We start from the raw sequence: 13,175 nt of genomic DNA, 5'->3' as shown, positions 1-13,175 counted from the left end.
CAACTCCAGTAATACAAACAGGAACATCTTTCTACTGAGCACTTGAAGACAGTTCTAAAGCTTTTTCCTGGCAATGAAACATGTTTGATATTATGTCAATCATGTGGTGTAGGAAATGTTTGGTCTTAGTATAAACTTCAGGTTCTAACTATTACTTCCATTTTCTTTCAGAAAGGGGATGCTGGCAACTAGGATCTGGGGTAAGGAGGTATTTGGTGCTAAGAGCTGGGTGGGTAGAATAGTGACAATATCCCACCCATCCCAATTTAAACGGTTAATTAACTTTTATTTTCTAACAGGTGCATGGTTTGCTTTGCCAGGTTTTCACGCTTCCCTTTCCGCACATCTTTTTATTTTCACTCTCGTATATATTTCTTAATTTATTTCTCTCTATGTCTCCTATTGGCTTGTGCAGCACTTCTGCCAGTTAACCATCTCTTGCCTTTTCTATTCAAGCACTTCACAGATTCTATTTCATTTTCAGTGCGTTTGTACCTTTGCATATTCATTAACCATCATCTCTTTTTTTAAAATAGTGTTTCTTCCTGTCTGACAAATGATCCATACCTAAAATGTTAACTGATATCCTCCACACAAATGCTGCCGGACCCAGTGTTTGCAGCATTTCCTACTTTTGTTACAACTATAACTTCAACTTGCATGTGTTTTGTGTCTTTATAGCATAGGAATGACATTAGGGGTTTCACAAAGGAAAAACTAAATGCTGAGCCATTGTGGAGAAGTTCAGGAAACAGCCAGCAAGAGGTTGTATGAGGAGGTGGCATTTGTTTCAGTGAAAATAAAGCTGAAAATGTAAATAAGCCATCTTGAAGTTGTAGCATCATAAATAATACAGTCTGGTATTTAAAGGAGAAAATGAGTTGTGTCTTCAGTTACCTGGGCCCAAGCTCTGGAATTCCTTCCCTACACATCTCTAATTCATTTTCCTCCTTTAAGACATTCCTTAAAATCTACCTCTTTGACCAATTGCTTGGTCATCTGATCTAATATCTTCTCATGCAGTTCAGTTTTCTAATGCTCCCGTGAAGTGCCTTGTGACATTTCATTGTGTTAAAGGTGCTATGTTATTAACAGCTATTAATAAGATGTTGTTACAGTTGACGTATTATTGATAACACTGTATCTCCTACCAATTCAAGATGGCAACCAATACCCGTCCACGCATATGCAGAAAACCAATTACATCATTTGCAGGAGACACAGTGCCAGTTAGATATTATTCAGATCCAGAAGCTATTCACCCAATTTCTGAGCCCCACAGCGCGCAGGCAGTCAGGGATCAGCCTCCCCACAGTTCTTGAATCCAACACTCCAGAGCTGATCTTCTCCTTAACCCAGGCCTGTCACTGGGAAGAAGCCCTGGAGCTGCAAACATGAGATATGGAGGATGTAATCCGCAATTGCAGCCGTCACCGGGTGTATGAAAGGCCTCACCATCCCGATCCCCTGCTCCACCCCTCCCCTCCGCCCCACCTACTCAGAGAAGGTTTTTTTTGTTCATTCCTGAGATGTGAATGTCATTGGCTAGGCTAGCACTTATTGCCCATCCCTAATTGCCCTTGTTCAGAGAGAATTTTAAGAGTCAACCAAATAGTTGTGGGCCTGGAGTCACTTGTAGGCCAGACCAGGTAAGGATGGCAGATTTCCTTCCCTAAAGGACGTTAGTGAACCAGATGAGTTTTTTAACTCTTTTTTAACCACTATCTTTAATAACTGTTTGATGAGCATCTCTGCTCCTGGCTGCTGCCTACTCTGTTGCTCATAATGATGTCACGGAGTAAAATGGTACAACTGCACATGCACAGCATTGGCGGCAAACGCAGCCTATTGATAAACCATTTAACAACAAATTACATTTATAAAGTGTTTTTAACAAATACATCCAAATGACACTTCACAGAATGTTGCTGGCCAGAGAGGGAGATATGAGGAGGAGTGATCACAAACTTGCTCAATAAAAAGGGAGAGTTTTAGAAGGGATTTTCAAGAAGGTAAGGGGAGCAGAGGGTTTTGGGGAGGGAATTCCAGACCATGAGGGCCTTCCTACTAGAATTCATGCTGCAATCTGTTTTTAACCTTTGCACGAAAAAAATACATCCTTAGTGTTTTTAAATTTCAGACTGTCTGGAAATTTGCATTGATGGGGAGGAATCGATTGCTCGACAATCAATTGTTCTGGATTCGGTGACCGGGCTGCGTGTGATTGACAGTAGTATTGACCAATCACATTACGATCTCTGCAAGAGAATTCTCCAATCAGGGCTCGGTTCTTTGGTTAAAAGTGACCAATCGTGTTATTTGTGGGCTGGTTTTTTTTTAGTTAGACCGGAAGCACATGGGGGACGAGGGAAGATAGTTGCGGTTTCAGGAGATTGTTTAACCTGCTAAAAGTCTGAAATATTTAATCCATGTTTAAGTTTTGTTGGTGCTCGCTGATGCTGTTGCGATAATATCTGGTGGGTATCTTACCCTGTGTTATTGTATCTAAGCAGATTGGAGAGGTTAGGACTGTTTTCCTTAGAGAAAAGAAGGTTGAGAGGAGATTTGATAGAGGTGTTCAAAATCACGAGGGGTCTGCACAGAGTAGATAGGGAGAAACTATTCCCTCTCACGAAAAGGATACAGAATGAGAGGATCCAGATTTAAAGTTATTAATAAAAGAAACAAAAGTAATATGAGGAGAAATGTTTTCACACAGCGAGTGGTTAGCATCTGGAATGCACTGCCTGAGAATGTTGTGGAGGCAGGTTCAATTGAACCTATCTCAGACTGTAATCTGAAAAGGTCTGAGAGGTAGCTATGGAGATAGTGGATGCACTGGTGATCATCTTCCAAAATTCTATAAATTCTGGAACTCGTTCCTGCAGATTGGAAGGTAGCAAATGTCAGCCACCATCACCACCACCCCCCCCCCAGCTATTTAAGAAATGAGAGAGAGAGAAAACAGGGTACTACTGACCTTGTTAGCCTTACATCAGTAGTAGGGAAAATGCTCAAATCTACCTCAAAGGATGTGATAATGGACACTTGGATAATAATGCTCTGGGCATGGTCAGCATGGATTTATGAATAGGAAATCATGTTTGATGAACCTATTGGAACTTTTTGAGGATGTTACTACTGAATTGATAAAGGGGAGTTGATGGATGTAGTATACTTGGATTTTCAGAAGGCTTTTGATAAAGCCCCCCACAGGAGGTTGCTTAGCAAAATACAGCACATGGGATTGAAAGTAATATACTGGCATGGATTAAGGATTGGCTAACAGGCAGGAAACAGAATAGGAATAGATGGGTCATTCTCATGTTGGCAAACCGTAACTAGTTGGGTACAGCAAGGATTAGTACTCAGGCCCTAGCTGTTCACAATATATAACAATGACTTGGATGTGGGGACTAAATGTAATATTTCCAAGTTTACGGATGACACAAAGTTAGATGGGATTGTGTGATTTGAGGAAGATGCAAAGTGGCTTCAAGGGGATTTGGACAGACTTAGAGAGTGGGCACGAAATGGTAGATAGAATATAATGTGGAAAAATGTGAGGTTATCCACTTTGGTAGGTGGAACAGATGTGCAGAGTATTTCTTAAATGTTAAGAGATTAGAAAGTGTAGATGTACAAAGGGACCTGGGTGTCCTCATCAATAAGTCACAAAAGCTAACATGCAGGTGGACCAGGCAATTAAGAAGGCTCGAGGTATGTCAGCCTTTATTGCAAGAGGGTTACAGTAGTAGCAAATCTTGCTTCAATTATATAGAACCTTGGTTTGACAGCACCTGGAGTACTGTGTGCAGTTTTGGTCCCCTTACCTCAGGAAGGATATTATTGCAATAGAGGGAGTGCAACGAACGTTCACCAGACTTGTTCACAAGGTGGCAGGACTGTCCTGTGAAGAGAGATTGGGGAAACTGGGCCTGTACTCTCTAGAGTTTTGAAGAATGAGAGGTGATCTCATTGAAACCTACAAAATAATTAAGGGGATTTTTTAAATTCATTCACGGAACGCGGGCATCGCTGGCTAGGCTAATTTATTGCCATTCTCAATTGCCCATGAGAAGGTAGTGGTGAGCTGCTTTCTTGAACTACTGCAGTCTATGTGGTGTAGGTACACTCACAGTGCTGTTACGGAGAGAGTTCCAGGATTTTGACCCAGCAACAGTGAAGGAGCAGTGATATATTTCCAAGTCAGGGCGGTGAGGGTAGATGCAGGTAAGATGTTTCTCCTTGCTGGGGAGTCTAGAGTCAGGGGACACAGTTTCAAAATAAGGGGGAGGCCACTTAGGACTAAGATGAGGAGAAATCTTTTACTCAGAGGGTTGTGAATCTTTGAAATTTTCTACCCCAGAGGGCTGTGGAAGCTCAGTCATTGAGTATGTTTAAATCAGAGATTGACAGATTTCTAAACATAAATGATATAAAGGAATATGGGGATAGTGTGGGGTAAAAAGACATTGAAGTGGATGATCAGACATGATCATATTGAGTAACAGGCTTAATGGGCTGATTGGCCTTCTCCTGCTCCTATGTTCCTATAAGGAATGTACAGGGTTACAGGGAATGGCACTAGGTGGGATGCTGATTTGGAGAGCTGGTGCAAACATGATGGGCCAAATGACCTCCTGTGCTGTAATGATTCTGTGACACTGGCTGATAATATCAGTTATGGAACCAGACTTTGCAACCTTGACGTCATATTTGACTGAGGTGAGCTTCTGACCACATAGCCGCCCCATCAAGAGGACCACCGATTTCAACCCGTATAACATTGCCCTCTGCTTCAGCCTCAGCTCACCTGAAACCGAAACATGCACCCGAAACCCTCATCCGTGCCTATGTTACCTATAGACTTGACTATTCCATTTGGGGTGGCCACAGGATTGTCCCTTAATAGTCAGCTGTCCCATGTCCTGGGTCGAAAGCTTGCAGGATGCTGTTTTTCTTGTAATCCGGTCATGTGCATACGTAGTTCCCACCCTCCTCCTGTTTGTGCACTCCCACAGCCCTGGCAGAACCACTTGCCCCACTCCCCAGTCCAACAGACGCCTGTGCCAGTGTGCCCCTTAATCTTCTCCATGGAAGTTGTTCACCCTGATTCCAGTGTACCCCCTTGCTGGCTTCACACATTCTACCCTCCACAGACTTGAAATCGTCCAAAACTTTCTACCAGGTCTTTTTCAGCCACCACCCCTGTGCTCGCTAACCCTACATTGGCTCCTGGTTAGGCAATTCCTGCCTTTGTTATCAACTCCTTCCATAGCCTTGTCCCTCCCTATCCTCCAGCCCTACAACCCTTTAGAATATCTGTGCTGCTTTAATTCTGGCCTCTCAAGTTTCCCAGATTGTAATTGCTCCACCATTGATGACTGTCCCTTTGGCTACCAAGGTCCCAAGCTCTGGAATACCCTCCCCAAACCTCTCCAATGCTCTACTTTCCACCTTTAAGGCACTCCTTAAAACCTACCTCTTTGACCAAGCTTTTGGTCATCTGCCTCAATATCTCCTCAAGTGTTTTGGAAACTTAGCTCAATAACACTCCTGTCAAGCTCCCCTGGATGTTTTATTATTTTAAACACAATATATAAATTCAAGTTGTTGGAAGTCGAACAATTTGTGAATGACAGTTGTCCTCTGAAATTGAATTAATGCCTTGATCTCAATCAATTGAAATTTTCGCAATGAGATCAATAGGTTTTTTTAGCCAAGGTGATTGAGAGTTACTGAACCAAAGCAGGTAAATGGAGTCAAGATACAGATCAGCCTTGTTCTAATTGACTGCTGGAATTGGCTCAAGGTGCTGATTGGCCGACACCTGTTGTTATATATTATATTGTAGTCATTTGCTGTTTGTTTTTCTCTTAAGTTAATACAGATGCAACCTTCATAAGAACACAGCAAGACTAAATATAAAGCAAAGGGTATTGGAGAGAATGCAGATAAGATTTACAAGGATGATACCCGAAATGTGTAGGTTTACACATCAGGAAAGGGTTGACAGGCTGGGTCTCTTTTCTCTTGAAAAAAGAAGCCTGAGGGTGACCAAATAGAGGTCTTCAAAATGATGAAGGGTTTTGATAGAGTGGATACAGAGAGAATGTTTCCTCTTGTATGGAAGAGCATGACTAGAGGCCATCAATATAAGATAGTCATCAAGAAATCCAATAGTGGGTTCAGAGGAAACTTCTTTATCCAGGGAGTGGTGAGAATGTGGAACTCATTACTACAGGGAAAGTAACAAAGGCAGCTACTCTCCAGGGATGCAGGTCCTGGAGCAAAACCTTTAAAACTGAAGGCAGCCTAGCCAAAAGGCTGCCGTCACTCACACCTCCATAATTCCAAACATGTATTAACTACTACCAATGTAATTACAAACAGGAGGGACCTCCTGCTGACTGTTTAAAATTCTGTTGCCTATCTGTTTCTATCCCTCAGCCATACACAGTGCACCCACTGATTGAAATATGCTTTGTGTGTAAATGTCAGTGATACTGAGATAGATTAAGGCTTAGAGGTGTCTCCTGGCAAGGCTTGTATATATAAATATAGCTTTCATTTAATCTCATGGCTCCCTTGACCCATCATGTACTGATGTATTCTGATGAAGGGTCATCATCACCCAAAACATTAACCCTGTTTCTCTCTCCACAGATGCTGCCTGACCTAAGTATTTCCAGCATTTTCTGTTTTTATTTAGTTTATGTGCAAATTATTTTTCTGTTATAATACTGTTTAATTTCAACTTAGCATTCCAGCAGAGAGATCCATTCTGCAGAACCTAAACTGAAACCAGAAGGATTTTGCAAAACATGACTTGTCTGGGATTTTTGCACCTTCAGCATTACCGGATGTACCTTTCCTTGCGGCTTTGTTCTTCGCTGTATCCATACCGGTCCCCAGTCAGACACTTGAGTGCTCTTGTGAGGAGCAACCCTATTAGAGCTGTGCCACCTAGAAGTGTGATACACCAAAGGACTCTGTTGCTTTGGAAACACGGATGGATGCACTTACCCCGGATGGTCTGCAGTGGCCAAAGCGTCAACACAGAGGGCAGGCAGAGCCAAGCTGCACAGGGGCAGAAATCATTGCCTGCCTTGTCCAAGGAAGAAACTGACTTAGAAGGATTTGGAAAACGAGGCAAAGTCTACTCTTCCAGGAGACATTTCCGTAAAAGCTCTTTGGAATTGGAGGATTCGAGCTATAGTGACACGGAGGATCAGAACAAGGAGGATATTAAAAGTCCTAAAGTGAGATGGAAGCCAAGCAGAAGGAACACTACATACTGGTACTTTCTGCAGTGCAAAACACTCATCAAGGAAAATAAGGTCTGGAGTTTGGTTAAATATTGTTCTCAGTTGTACGATCAGCTATTAGCTTTAATTTGTCTACCTTTTCCAATCCTGTCATAATCATTTACATCCCGACCAAATCTCCCTTTAATCTACTTTGGTCCTAGGGGAACAACCTCAGCCTCTCTAACCTAATCTTGTAATTAAAATCCATCATCCCTGCAATCATTGTGACTAAATCTCTGCACCCTCTCGAGCATCCTCACATCCTTCCTAAAGTCTGTTGACCAGAACTGGATGCAATACATGATAGAGTAAGCAATTTGTTCCAAGCAAAGTCCAGGCACTGTTAATGCAGAACATGCTCTTAATAATGATCAGGACAGACCCTTTCACCCACTTTCCCCAGAACTGTCTTGAGTCTTGCCATATATATTCAACCTGCCTCCCCTTGTCCTGCATAAGAAACCACAATTCTGTCTTCCCATAGCGCAACTGCTCAGGATCATTCCAGTGGAGGTCACAAAGATAAAGATTTGTGAATCAAGCTGGAGCTTGATATTCTGCCATGTTAATGTGCACGTGAAGTGCTGTCAGAGAAGATGATTCCACAGCGTGAGGTCACAAGGTAGCTTTAGTAGATTTTTTTCTTAAACAGGACAATTCCATAGATAATAGGAACATTTGTCAAATTTTTAATTCCAGTTGAATATGTGCCAGAAATGCTAAAAATAGAATGGATTCTGGTCAGTTGTATGACATGATGGTGAACTGGTGATTGCAAATTCCAAAGTCATAGAACAGTGATGGCCCTTCAGTAGAGGTTGATCTTTTTAGAATATGGTGTCTTACAGTCCATAGCACCGTGTAGAATAACTGTTCAGCATTGAATCCCCAGACTGACTTGTGACTGTCAGTCACCATACAGCTGTCCCAACTTATCTTGGTTTAAAAATTGTGATTTCTCCAAAATACTTTAATAAAACCAGATATGTAGTGCTTAAAACTACTTTGCACTTGTTGGTTTTATGACCTGCAGGGAACAAATATGCACTGACGCAGCTTAACCACCCCCTCTGTCTTATTTGCACTGTGTGCTTCATTGGGTTCCATAAGAGCAGGAGTAGGCCATTCAACTCTTCTGCTCCACCATTCTGCTCCACCATTCAGTAAGAGTGTGGCTGATCTAGTTGTGGTCTGAACTCCACTTTCCTATCTTCCCCATAACCCTCAACTCCCTTGCCTATCAAAAATCTCTCTAACTCATTCTTGAATAAATTCAATGACCCAGCATCCATTGCTCCCTAGGGAAGAGAATTCCAGAGACTAATAATCCTCAAAGAAAAAAAGTCTCCACATTTCCATCTTAAAAGGGTGACCTTTTATTCTTGAACTTTGTGCCCTAGTTCTAGTCCCCCCCATAAGAAGAAACATCCTCCCAGCAAGTCCTCTCAGGATCTTATATGTTTCAAAAGATCATCTCTTATTCCTCTAAATGCCAATGGCTACAGACCCAACCTGTTCAACTTTTCTTCATAAGATAAGCCTGTCATCCCAGGAATGAGTTGAGTGAACCTTGTCTCAACTGCTTCTAATGCAATTATATCCTTTCTCAAATAAGGAAAGCAAAACTGTACACAGTTCCCCAAATAACTTGTTCCAAAAATCTATCATCTGTTAGTTCCATTAATTGTATGGTGAAGAAGAATGAGTCTGAAGCTAGCCTGTACCTTCAAACAGGTTTATTTCCATGAAAGTAAAGTAACAAACTTTCTCCGTTTCTCCTCCCCTTAGTGTTCCAGCTATCTCCAATGAACAAAAAGGGGACAAATTAACAAATCACTGTCCACATTTACAGGTGTACCAATATCCATCACCTGTTTAACAATGCAATTATCTTGAGGGGGGATCTCATAGAAATCTATAAAATTCTAACAGGACTAGACAGGGTAGATGCAGGAAGGATGTTCCCGATGGTGGGGGAGTCCAGAACCAGGGTTCACAGTCTGAGGATATGAGGTAGACCATTTAGGACTGAGATGAGAACTTTCTTCACCCAGAGAGTGGTGAGCCTGTGGAATTCGTTACCACAGAAAGTAATTGAGACCAAAACGCTGTACTTTTTCAAGAAGTTAGATATAGCTCTTGGGGTGAAAGGGATCAAAGGGTATGGGGAGAAAGCGGGAGCAGACTATTGAGTTGGATGATCAGCCATGGCGGAGCAGGCTTGAAGGGCCGAATGGCCTACTCCTGCTCCTAGTTTCTATGTTAACAATGTAATTGCCATTTAACAAAGTGATTGCCATTAACAATCTGATTAATAAGACATTGACATTATCCTTTCTGTGGAATAACTTGAATATCTTTTTTAGTTTGTTTTACTAGTAAGAGCAGTTAATCCAGTTCAGCTCTATCAATCCCATTTGTAATGGAACACTGCTATTTGATCAGCCCTGTGTATTTTTTTTCCAACAGGAGCAAGCACAACTTCTGTAATATTTCTTCGTAACTAAGATGCCCAACATTTGGAATCATCTTTGTTGGTCTATGCCCCACTCTTTCAAGTACAATATTATCTTCCCGCTGGTTTGATAATCAGAATTTTACACAGTAGACTGGATGGTGGACTAAATCTAATATTTTACACATTAACAGGATCAGCCGTTTTATTGGACTTTTATTGTTGCTGTTGCCATGTGCTGGACTGATGGATTGAATGCTTAAATCCCTTTCTTAGTTAGTACATTTAATGATTGTTCCAACACTTACTCTGTACTTTGGTAATTCTCACTGGTGTCTTTCTCCTCTCTAGTTGGCTGAAGCTCTGGACATGTTTGAGACTCGAATGGTGAAGGAAGAGCGGCTGCTTCCAGAGGAGTACAATTACACAGTGCTGATAGGGGGTTGTGGACGAGTGGGTTACTTGAAAAAAGCCTTTCAACTGTACAACGATGTGAGTGTTGGAGACTGTTATATTTCCGGAGAGATTTGTGAAGTTCGTTGCTTTGTATGAAGCAGGGAGAGTGGGAAGGAACCTCAATTCTAGTTTATTGTTGTTCAAACTGTGGTCAGTGAACCACATTCAGACCCTGAGCCCAGGCCATACTGCCATTGAAGCCCAGTTCACTCAATTCTATTTGCAGTTTGTATTGTTTTTGTTTACTGGCATATTCTTGTTGAATTCTCTGGGCCTAGTGGTTTGGAAAGAAATGTCCTCAACACTGTTGTCTCATTGCTGGATTGAGATGCATGTGAACATGTAGAAAGATGGAATTATAGTTTAAATGTGGCCCTGGGACTTTGTGCTACATGCCAATGCTAATCTGTTCTAGAGTGTGGGAGTGAGTCTTAAAGAATATCTAAGACCACTTGTAACATCCTGCGTAACCACAGCCACCCTGACACTGACACTGTCAAATACCAACTCCCTGTGTGAACATGTAACCCCAGGCACATTGAATAAGGCCTAAGAGGTTTATCTGGATCTATGCTTCTCTGGTCATTGCATTCTCCATTGGCAGCTGTACCTTTCACCTTTCGGCCATATGGGCTGGAATTCCCTCCTTAAATCTCTCCTTCTGCTCTCTCCTCCTTTTAAGATGCTCCTTAAAACTTACCTCCTTGAACAAGCTTTTTGTTATTTGTCTTAATATCTCCTCTTTGGTTCGCTGTCAGTTTTTGGCTGATTACGCTCTTATGAAACACCTTGGGTGCTTTACTTTTACAGGTGCTATATAAATGCTAGTTGTTGTTGATAGAACTTTATTTGGATTTGATCATGTTTTTCTTTGCAGATGAAGAAGAGAGCTGTGATTCCTTCTGATGCCACCTATACTGCTCTATTCAATGCTTGTGCAGAATCACCGTGGAAGGAGTCTGGCCTGCAGTTTGCCTCAAAACTCCGGGAAGAATTAAGCAGCAAGAATATCCATCTTAACCTGATCACATACCATGCCATGTTGAAGGCATATGCTGTCTGCTCTAATCTAAAGGCTTGCTTCGATGTGCTTCGGGTAAGTACTTGCACAGGAGAGTTGGCACTTGAGTGGATGCTATCATCAGTACTCTCCAGTTACTGACCTATGGAACTTCTCACTGAGCGAGCTCATGGCTGGGTCTCCGAATTGAAGAAGAGGTGGGGAATAGGGTTAAAATTATGATTTCTCCCAATAGGGTAAATAATAGGGTAATTGTATCTATATTGCGCTTTGTCTGAAATGTTTTGAGACTGTGATAATGGATTAATGAATTTTGAAGTATGCGACTACATGGATTCCTAAAATAGATGGCTAATACATTAAAACTCATATTGCTTATCATATCCTTATAGAATGATGGAATGGTTACAGTGCAGAAGGCTGCCAGTCAGTCCACTGAGTCCATGCTAGCTCTCTGCAAGGACAATTTAGTTAGTCCCAGTGCCCTTCCTGTAGCCCTGCTAATTTGTTCCCTTCAGGTATTTATTTAATTCCCTTTTGAAAGCCACAATTGATTCTGTCCTTACCACCCTTTCAAGCAGTGCATTCCAGTTCATACCCACTCGCTGCAGCAAAAGATTTCCCTCATGACCATTGTTTCTTTTGCCAGTACTTTAAATGAGTGTCCTCTGATTTGTGTTCCTTCTGCCATTGGGAAGTTTCTCCCTATCTACTCTATCTAGATCCCCTCATGATTTTGAATCTCTCTATCAAATTTCTGAGGATAATAAACTCAGCTTCTGTCCCTATAACTGAAGTCCCTCGTCCCTGAAACCATTCTCTAAAACCTTTTCTACATCCTTTCTGAAGTGTGGTGCCCAGAATTTGACACAATACTCCAGTTGAGGCCAAGCCAGCATTTTATAAAGATTTATCTTAATTTCCTTGCTTTTGTCATCTAAGCATCTGTTTATAAAGCCCAGGCTCTCAAGTGCCTTTTTCACCATTATCTCAACCTACCCTCCCACCTTCAATGATTTGTGCACTGGATATTCTGCCCCTGCACCCCGTTTAGAATTTCAACTATAAGAACAAGTCTCGCATTGCCATTCACTTGAAATGCCATTTTCATTTTTGGGCTTAAGAGTACTGCATGGGCTAATTCAATTGTAATTTTTGATAGGATCACAGATTCCAGATGGAGAGAATGCAGATGGTGTTGTATGTATCGATTATTGGAGAGTTTCATAAAATGCTACAAACAATGAACTATAGCCTCTTCTGCATCCTCCCCCCTCCCTTTGCCTCACCCTTCTCCCTGTATTTAATGTGCCTTCAGTCACAAAGGCACCACACTCTGGAGATTTTCCACTAAATCCCTCCATCTCCACCTCCCTCCCTTCATATAAGACCCTCATTAAAACCCATTTCTTTGATAAGCTTTGAAGCAGCCTTTCTAATATCGTCTCCTTTGACTCCCAATGTTTTTGATTTACACCTTTGAAGTACTTTAGGAGTTTTTTTCTACATTAAAGATGCTATATAAATTTAAGTAGTTGTTTGAATACAGCAGAAGCGAGGTGATGTTGAATTTATGCAAGATATTGGCGAGGCTATAATTAGCATTGTGTGCAGATATGGAAAGGGTATAATGAAGATTCAATCAAGTGACATCAGGACTGGGAAGTTATAATTGTAAAGAAAGGCACTGAAATAAGGAAGGTTAAGAAAGATAAAAAGAGATTTTCAAAAATTTTCGGTGTGTGTGTGGGGGGTGGTGTGTGTGTGTGTGGGGGGTGGTGTGTGTGTGTGTGTGGGGGGTGGTGTGTGTGTGTGTGGGGGGTGGTGTGTGTGTGTGTGGGGGGTGGTGTGTGTGTGTGTGGGGGGTGGTGTGTGTGTGTGTGGGGGGTGGTGTGTGTGTGTGTGGGGGGTGGTGTGTGTGTGTGTGGGG

At 41.9% G+C, this 13,175-nt stretch overlaps 1 protein-coding gene across 3 annotated transcripts in view; it reads left to right on the top strand.

Annotated features, from left to right (window-relative positions):
* The first annotated feature begins 58 nt into the window (after positions 1-58).
* ptcd1 (pentatricopeptide repeat domain 1) overlaps positions 59-13,175 on the top strand; it is a 29,531-nt gene continuing 16,414 nt past the window's right edge. Inside the window, exons 1-4 of one of the 3 annotated variants that reach the window (XM_041206264.1) lie at positions 59-200; positions 6,766-7,343; positions 10,120-10,260; positions 11,102-11,320. In XM_041206264.1, the coding sequence (XP_041062198.1) occupies positions 6,828-7,343; positions 10,120-10,260; positions 11,102-11,320 (876 nt within the window). In that variant the 5' untranslated portion in view covers positions 59-200; positions 6,766-6,827. Of the gene's footprint in view, positions 201-2,340; positions 2,478-6,765; positions 7,344-10,119; positions 10,261-11,101; positions 11,321-13,175 lie in introns of those variants that run through there. The other 2 variants (XM_041206263.1, XM_041206265.1) reach the window with 2 other exon arrangements.

Source organism: Carcharodon carcharias, chromosome 15, assembly GCF_017639515.1.
Source record: "Carcharodon carcharias isolate sCarCar2 chromosome 15, sCarCar2.pri, whole genome shotgun sequence".
Classification (NCBI taxonomy): domain Eukaryota; kingdom Metazoa; phylum Chordata; class Chondrichthyes; order Lamniformes; family Lamnidae; genus Carcharodon; species Carcharodon carcharias.
Note: the sequence above shows the minus strand (reverse complement) of the source record. Positions and strands in the feature narration are given on the sequence as shown.